General features: G+C 33.1%; 1 protein-coding gene across 6 annotated transcripts in view; it reads right to left on the bottom strand.

The window, feature by feature from the left end:
* sona (sol narae metalloprotease) overlaps nt 1-9286 on the bottom strand; it is a 167435-nt gene that overhangs the window by 143603 nt on the left and 14546 nt on the right. For all 6 annotated transcript variants that reach the window (XM_017612925.1, XM_017612923.1, XM_017612924.1 and 3 more), the window contains exon 2: nt 4150-4278. In XM_017612925.1, the coding sequence (XP_017468414.1) occupies nt 4150-4221 (72 nt within the window). In that variant the 5' untranslated portion in view covers nt 4222-4278. The remainder of the gene's footprint in view (nt 1-4149; nt 4279-9286) is intronic.

Consider the following 9286-nt stretch of genomic DNA (forward strand, 5'->3'; position numbering starts at 1 on the left):
AATTTTTTCTAATTTGCGCAAAATTTTCGTAATTGTGGGATGTTTTTTTAACACAAATATTGGGAATGACACTGACACTGCTGCCAGGCTTGATGGAGGGTGGTGCAGTTACTGATTAGTAGCCAGATGATGGAAAAGTTAATATCTTTGACAGGTAAGCTGCAATAAAGGTAATTTTATCGGATAGCACTTTCTCAAGAAGTGTGGTAGAGTGCAGACTTCTATTAGCTGGCCGGGCACACTGACGTCAATGCCAGCGAAGAGGAGACAGACTATCCAATAGAAGATATGCCGAAGCAATAAAACTGGAGCATGACCTGTAAATGGTCCAGCAGAGAGGAAATATGTGAACTANGACAGTCACCGCTTAATCGATTTCTCTTTTCATTCTGATCATTTATGTATACATTTGTCTATATCTATCTCGATTCGTTTTGCCTGTTACAAACAACCGTTATGTGAACAAAGTTATAATACCCTTGTGCACAAGTGCGCTCGGGTATAAAAATTAAGGCTTTTATCCCTCAGAAAGAAAGATGATAGCGGTTGCCAACCGGGCATTGCTTGTTGGCATCACATGCCTTTAAGTGGCGATTGTCTTAACTAGTCAAGCCCTTAAAATAAAATTGTCTTCCAAAAGCTGAGTCGAATTTTTCTCATTAAGTGGCATTCCCACATAAAGTAGTCAATTTATGCTGCCTTTTTCTGATCTTTCAAGCTGCTATAGAAATCGTTTATTGGAGTTCGTAATCTACTGGCCCAATCTCCAATAATATACCACTCTGTAAGGAGTCTGTAGATGCAGTAAGGAACTGCAGGCATAGTTTGGAGCGTCTCAGCAGGAATCGTGTTCATTGTCGTTCATCGAGGGTTAACTCGATACTTAGGGTTATCTGCTGTGCTCTTTTCCTCAAGTTGTGAGAGCAGAAATCCCATAGGCACTTGTATTGCTCTTCACGGTCCTTCAAATTCTTTCTCAGATGATTTTCAAACTTCTTGCCCAAAAGACCAAAGAAAAAATCCAAATGCATCTGCTCAATGAAGTATCGAATCACACGGCCTTGACCGTAATCTTCGGGGCTTTAAAATAAAATATAATTATCTTCTACGCTTAATTGCTACTTTGGCAAGCATATAAGAGCAGTAATGATTTTTTGTTTTATTTGCTGAGGTCAACAAGAAATTAATAATTTTAATTTAAAACGAATTTCGTGCTTTAGCTAATTTTTTTTTAAATTGGCCTCTAAGCTGAGTAAAGTACTCAAGAATAACTAATATACCAAAAATTTGCTGAAATATAGTTTAACTACTATAAAAAGACAAAATTTATTTAATGTAAACTTCATATACATACATAATATAAATGCAACATGTCAACCAAAATGGCTTCTCGTTTACTATTTTTTTCTTAACAATTAAACGCCCATTCAAAAGTAATGCCACAACTGGAAGTCGAGTAAAACGAGAACAAAACAATAGGCCATTTGACGTGGTGCAATTCAACAAGCAAGCTAAAAAGCTGAGCGCGCAAGTGTAGGTATGAGTAAGTGCTCATGTTCATTGACATCGAAGTGCGTATGCGCCTGCGTAGACCGCTTGTACAAATTACACCAATAACAAGGCAAGTAGGCAAGTAAGCGCATAGGCCGTAGAAATACTTATAAAAAGGAAAAAAATATATAAAAGTAATGGTAACGATCATACAAATTAGTCAACCGCATTGACGACCTTCTATACTAGTATCAAAATGGCTATCAAAATATATGTAACCACATGCACATCTGGCCTGAAGCCGTTTCTAAATGCGTTATTAGCTTGGCTGGTAGCTACCTCATTTGCCTTGTTGTTTGGCTTGCAGCGGGTGGCGCCCTTCTGCTACTAATTTAGTTGTTTCATGTTTTTTATTTTTTTTTTCGTTTTTTTTTTTTTTGCCATAGCACTGACTAATGTTTATAACTAATTACAAACGTATTTTAATTTATATACGTTAGGGTGGTTCAAAAATATTAACATCATGGTTCACCGCTTTATTTTGTTCTGCGTACAAAATAAAGACAGTTAAGAAAATTTCAAAATTAAAAAAATTTCAAGCTTGCGGGTTTGAAAAATTATTATATTTTTTTAAATCGCTTAAATTCGAAAAAATGACTTTAATCAGTTTTAACTGAGCGAGTTTATGATTTTATATGCACCAGTTGCAATAATATGTCAAATTTATCAGATTTGAAGTTTTGTGAATTTTTGCAACTTTATTAAATTAAAAATTTTCTAACCCTCGTATCGACCTCTAAAATGTATTAAAAATTTAAAACTTGTTAAGGGGTGCCCGATACAAAATTTAGATGTTGGTATTTTAAGGTCCCCCCTACTGCAAATCTGCATACAATCTATTGTTAGCTTAGAAAAACCATAGCTTTCATATATAATATACGCATTTATTTTATGTATGTATTTCTATGTTGCTTGCATGCAATCTCTTTGTCTCTATCATTTTCCTCCTTCACCTGCTTTGCATATTGGCACGCTGGTCGGCACGTCATTTCTGACATTGCTTTACTGCTGCTGCAGGTTTGTGCCTTAAGTCTTTTGATTGTTTATTTATTTATTTTTTATATATTTTTTTCGTTGCTTCTCGTTACCTTTATTTCTTGTTTGGCATTCAGTGCTACGTGCCGGCTGTTAATGACGCGGCCAAGCGTAACCAATCACGAGTGCGTGTAATCATGTAAGTGTCGTTCGTTTTGGAAGGTAGTCATGTTGTACGCGACTAATCTAATGGGCAGCTGGCCAGATACATTTTTCTTCTAGTTGGCATAAAATTTAAACTAGGTCTATACGTGGTGGCGAGGAGTAAAAGCAATAGAAATTCAGGGGCTGATTAATATGATTTTTTTCATTTGTAGGTAGAACTCTTTCAATTAACTGATTTTTCTAACGAAAGTAAGCCAATTTCATTAGCAACGCCACCAGAACGGGCTTCTACAAAATTCTTTCGGCACTCTTAAGAATATCTCGTTCGGCTTGTTCACGAAAGAGGTGAGCTATATCTGGGGTAGAGCTTCCTGAGGCGGGCAGTCACTATCACTGTAGTCATTACCTACAAAGGGTGCGGCCATCAGTAAAAGCGTTCGTGAATTACGTAATGGGTGGTAATATTTTTGTTAGTAAGTTTTCTATATCGATCAGCCAGTGCGTTGAAAAAACTTTAGTGCTGCAAACCATCCTGATTTCGATAGACATCTCAGGTGAAGTCTGTCATTTTATAGCTTTTCGTGCCACGTTATTCGCCGAAGGAGTTCATCACCAATACTTTGCTTCCGATATTTCCAATACCTCACTAACTCTGAATATAACGAGTTGGGAATAATGCCGATGATCAGAACGGATGCATGGCGTAACAGACCTGGGATATGTCCACAATGTTTAATATCGTTCGCAGAAAAGATCATTTGACTATAACCCCAGCTTATATATTTTATAGATGTCTTCTTAGCATACAGTTTCCTGTAAGGATACGTGTTAGTGTTCTAAGTTTCTCTTCTGGCAAGTTAATTAAGCTTTGGAATATCCTCTTGTTATACCCTCAGGGTAAACTCTTTGCCTGACGCATTTCTATCAAACTATGCCAGTTTATATTCCTCTGTCAGTCCCTCACCCACGATTCTCCTTACTAGTATTGGGACTCACCCAGAAAGGGCTCGGAACCAACTAGAAAGATGGTTGCTGCCTCTCCGGCGTCACAGTCTGCTTACTTATTAGCCCATATTCCTCTTGGGCCAGGTATCCACGCTAACTGGATACGACTGTGCTTACCAAGGAAGTTAAGCTTCTCAATGCAGTCAATGACTAATCATGACTTGATTTCGTAAGATAAGAGGGCTGTTATAATTGCCTCCGCACAAAGATATCTATGCAGTAAACTTCCGCTTGAAAATGCTCGGATATTTCCTCATACGAAAAGCGACCCTGGTCCTGGGTCCGAATATTCCAGCCTAGGGTCTTGCTGAAACATTTAACCAGTCGTTACTTCTGCTTACATAAGTATGGTTTTTGACTTGGTATGTTTACAGTAGACCTGATATTTTTTCTAATAAAATCCATTCAACTAAATATATTTAAAAAAAATCTTAATTTTTCATTTGTACTTACATCTGGCAGTGATGTGCATGTTGTGACAATTGACGCGACAATCGCCAATAAAATTGCAATGTTGTGTGACATTTTGTTAAAAATATTGATGCTGATTCCTAATTAATTTATTAATTTCTAAAAGATTAACTGAAAAGAGATAAAAAAGCAAAATAATTTCATTAATTAAGTTCAAAAAAGTGAAAATTAAAGTAACGTAAAGAACATAGATATAACTAAAAATAAATAAAAATAATTAAGGAGTAGTGCTAACTTGGAGTTTAGTTTCTCGCACAAATAAACGGTTTTTAAGCTTCGAAAGCAACTAAAACTTCACTAAAATCATATATGCGAACCAAAAAACATTAAAAAAAAGTTATTTTTTATTTTTTTTTTATTAATACTAACTAGTTCTCTTAATATATTTAATGTCGAAATTTTATTTGCTTTTGTTTATATAAATTTGCAAATTTTATTTAAATAAACTCTATCCTACTCTCTTTCTATTTTTTTTTAATTAGCAAATACCCGGCTTGCTTTACTGAGCCTTGAAAGTATATTTGGGTTGTTATGCCCTCCCAAAACTCTCATGGCCTTATTCATAAAAAAAAATAGAATAGAATTAAAGAACTTTTTGAAGGGAGATTTTTAAATAAATTTTCGATTAATGCAGCTTTCTTTAGTTTTTATAAATGTGGATGTTAGTTAATATATTTTCGAATGTATTTGGAAAGTAGGTAGGGTATCGGCTTTCTCCTGGAAATTTTATTTATAATCTTATAACGCGAGTCTACATATCACGCACTTTGTTTAGAGGTGTATTAATTCAATATTTACTTTATCTTATCAATTTAACTGAATTAAGTTTTTCAACTAGGTGGCAAACCGCTTCGACAGTAAACTTTCCTAAACTTCTTCAGTTTGACACCCATATTATTAATTTAATTTAATTAAAATTTCCAAAAACAGGTGGCAACCTTCCACAAAATTTTTTTTTGCTGCAAGCTCTCTTAAATCTCTTTCATTTAACAGCCCTATCGCAATACTTAATTTATCTTATCAATTTACCTAAACTGCAATGTTCAAAGAGGTTGCCACTCTATAATTTTGTTCTTCTATATTTTAAGTAAGTCCTCGAGCAACACTTGGGTGAAAACTGCATTCTATTCCATGCATTAGTTTTCGAGTGATGCGCGTACAAACAGAAAAAAGTTCTAAAGATTTTTGATTTGGCTTCTGTTACTCAAATAAAGATACCAGATATTCATTTTTCTTTAATAACTATAATGCACAGACATCGGCCTATTACAATTTTTTTACATGTATAGAAAGAGTGCTTAGTGTGCTAATTAAAATATTGACCATCAAACCCCACCTTTGCATGCAAAGCCCCAAATGCACTCGTAATTGTTAATGAATGATTTTAACTACTTAACATATTAAATTGTTTAGTATTATTATTCTTTTTTTTTGTCTTTTAACATTCTTATTATTTGATCAGTTGCATATTGTGCAGAATTTTGTAGTGATCGCTGTGAAGGTCATAATGTAGATAAAAATTGAATGCTAATGCTAATGATTGGCCGTAATAAAAAGGGTGTAAATATTCAACCAACAAATTCAGGAATTTACATTTACATATGTATATTTATGTAGGTGCTTGAATGTTTGTGCAGCAATGTTAGTGAATTAAAAGGCTGCAAATAATGGATATTTACATGTCTTTTTAATTTAGTAAACTGAGCGGAAAAAATTAATTTTATTAGAACCTATTAATAGAACCTTAATTGAGCATGCTGAAATGCAAGGTTAAAAATTTACAACTGTATAGCGTAAAAATTTAGTTTATCAAGGTTGAAAATTATCAGTACATACAGATCCTCCAGCAAGTAGTTTTTTGAACTGAACTTAGAATGGGTGGCCGGATGTATCGAGAGAAGTACGATGTCTATTGATTTTACGTACTGTTTCTCCATTGTATTGTTTTAAACTTTTGGACATATGTAGGTCATCATGGTAGGGGCATGGAGTCTATATATTTAAGTTAGATAATTTATTTATTGCATTTAAGCATTTCCAAAGCTAAGTTGGCTTTGCTTCACTCCAGCTCTCAAGAAAAATAGAAAATTCATAAAGGGCGGTCGCGCTGCAGTTTGCTATTTTTTTTTTTTAACAAATTACACCAATTTCTTTCTTTATCGAATGCGGTAATTTGGTTATTTATTTTAGAGTTTCGCAATGTTTTTGAATTTCAAATTACATTTTTGTCAAGGTTTTTACTATACTATAATAACTTAATACTATTAAGAATTTATCGTTTAAACTTCCCAAGGTTAGGTTAGGAAAGTTTTAAATAGATTATGAGAAGATTACCCCCAAAAATAGACCAGTACAGGCCCGTTGTGATATTATTGAGTAAAAGTAAAGTTAAAATCGCACACGGGAACCAACCACTTTGTAGACGCCTTGCCAAAGTCCTTATTTCCACCTGTAAAATCTCTGCGAGAACTTCAAAGAATGGTTTACCAAGCGTGGGAAATTTGCTTCTGCCTTAAAACCAGCCAATGGTAGAAAAGGTGTTGAAAATTTACTCCTTTTATGTTCTTGACCTGCACTGCAGTCAACGATAGGTGTATGCCAAGGTTTGTGCCAGCGTTAATTAGGTAAGTAAAGTGAACTCTAAGAACTTTTTTATCTTCCGTTGACCGAAGAATGTGAGTGGTCATACATTTCCCTTTCAGTTTGTCAGCAGTTATCCTCAGCATCGCTGTGCCCAGGCAAATAAATGATGGAAAATTCTGTAATGCTTTCGGGGCTGTCCAATTTTCAGAGAGGATCAAACATTCTTATTAAAAAGTAAAAAATCATCCATGAGAGTAGGTAGTGAAGGCGTTTCCCGCATACTTATTTCTAGAGTTACCCTCTACAATACAATAAGACAATATTGCAGTGCCAAATAAAGTTCCTCACTGCAGTAAAAAATCATCAATTGATAAAAATAACCAGCTCTTTTGTGGGATTTCGATAAATAAATACCTCACTTTTTATTAGCTATGCACATAAACAAATATTAATGTTAAAAAAGAGATAAAAAATTAATAAATAAACATGTAGAAAATTTTAATCCATGACATTAATGTTTTTTTATTGATATTTTATGTCCAAAAGTTGTCACAATCACAAGTTAGTTGACACCCAAAGCAGAGGTATTCAGGTCTGCCTTCTCTTCGGCCATCGCCCCGCAATTCTTTTTTCGAGCAAAATATGTAGTAGATATTTAGCACTAATATTCCTCTCCTCTATAAAAAAAAAACGACATTTGCTCATATTCATATTCTTTCTCTCTTTTTTTTAGTTATACATACATATATACAGTATCACTATTCCCTCAAATGCTTAATGTATTTATAATTAAATTTGACATACTTCCACGATAACTAACATACATATTTTTTCATTGTAAAAATCCCCTGATTCTTCTATTTGTTTCGGTTTTCACGTAATAAGATAAATGGTTTATTAAGTTTAAGTCAATCAGAAAATAAAAAAATAAACCAAAAAAGAAGCGATCATTTAAAAGAAAAAACCTATTAGTAATATAAGCATGAATAAAGTAAATACAAAATTTGCGCAAAATTTAGTAAATAGCAAAATAACGAAAGAAAAAAGGCACAAATAAATACCATATTCTGCACTGCCAGTCAATGGAAAAAATTTCACTTTCAATTAAAATTTGAGACACCACAGCGGCATAGTGGCGCTGTTATACAAAGTAAAAATTGGAAAAAATAAAAAAAAAAAACAATAATAAAATAAAGTAAAAAAAAACTAAATTATTTATAAAAGGAAACTAACAGCTGGTACTATTTTAGCGCAAATAAAAGCTATTTGATGAATGCAGCTCACCAGCAAGCGAGCGAGGGAGAGAGGTGCGGTATGCTGGTGTGCGTACAAAAAGTAGCGCATTAGTAAAATAACAGCGAAGGTACATATCGCACACCGTCTTCAAAGAGGCACAACTCAAAATTTGGAATTTTTGAAATAATGCGCTGAAAATGTACACAAAGCGTTTACTTACCTTTCAGCAACAGCTGGAGCAAATTTTTGGTTATAATTTTCATAAAAAACTAAGGTAAAGTCTCCCTTGCCCATATCATCATCATGTGCTAAGAAATAGTTTTTAGCATTTTCTGCCAAACGTGTAATTTTGAGTCTTGCCTCTTTGGAAGATGGTGTGCGATATGTATGCTAGTGTGCATCTGCATAAATGTGCAAATAAATTCCCATATGTATGTACGCATATACACATAAAGTATAAATAAAAATGTATTATGTGAGTGGAATACACGGAATCGGAAGAGTGAATGGCATACGAAATTGATTTATGCTGTGTTGTACATATGTATGTAGATACTCGTACATAAATGCAGGGCCGTTACTGCATTCACAGCATACATATATATGTACTACGCTTAAACGTGCGTAGGTAGTGTTTATGTATCGAAATTTTACTTATTTACGAATATGTATATTCATATAAATATGTGGCACAAAAAGTGCATTTGTTTGGCATACAAACACAATAGAAGAGCTGAAAAATTGGCGAAGCTGAAATTTTGTTGGATTTTTTTCATTTTTTACATATAAAAGTGTTATTTTAAGGACCGTACATATATACATACGTAAATATTTTGGGTGAACCAAAAAAAATAGTATATTGATTTTTTTCCTCAAGTTTAATTTCAAATTTTTGCAATGACAAAATACTCGAATAGCCAGTTTAACGAAATAAATTTTAGAGAAATATGATTTTTTATTTCAATTTAATATAAAAAACAGACAGAAAACATTTTTCACTAAAATTGCTGGTAAACCTATTTTTTTAAACTAATTTTTCTCTGAAAAACGGCACATTTGTTTGATTTTCTTTATTTGTTCGATAAATTAATAATATATTTAACAGTTTTCTAAGCTTCCCCTTTCCTATTTAATCGAGCAGAATTAAAATTTTTTCGCTATATAATTTTATTCCATTTATTATTTTACTTCATTCTATTGTATTCTGATTTTTCAATATTTAATTTAATTTTTGCATTCTATTTGAATTTATTTAATTTTACTCTATTTTTGGTTTAATTTAATTTTTATATTTATAGTA

This window comes from Rhagoletis zephyria, unplaced genomic scaffold, assembly GCF_001687245.7.
Source record: "Rhagoletis zephyria isolate East Lansing unplaced genomic scaffold, Rhagoletis_zephyria_1.1 Rzeph_scaffold_00589, whole genome shotgun sequence".
In the NCBI taxonomy this organism is placed as follows: Eukaryota; Metazoa; Arthropoda; class Insecta; order Diptera; family Tephritidae; genus Rhagoletis; species Rhagoletis zephyria.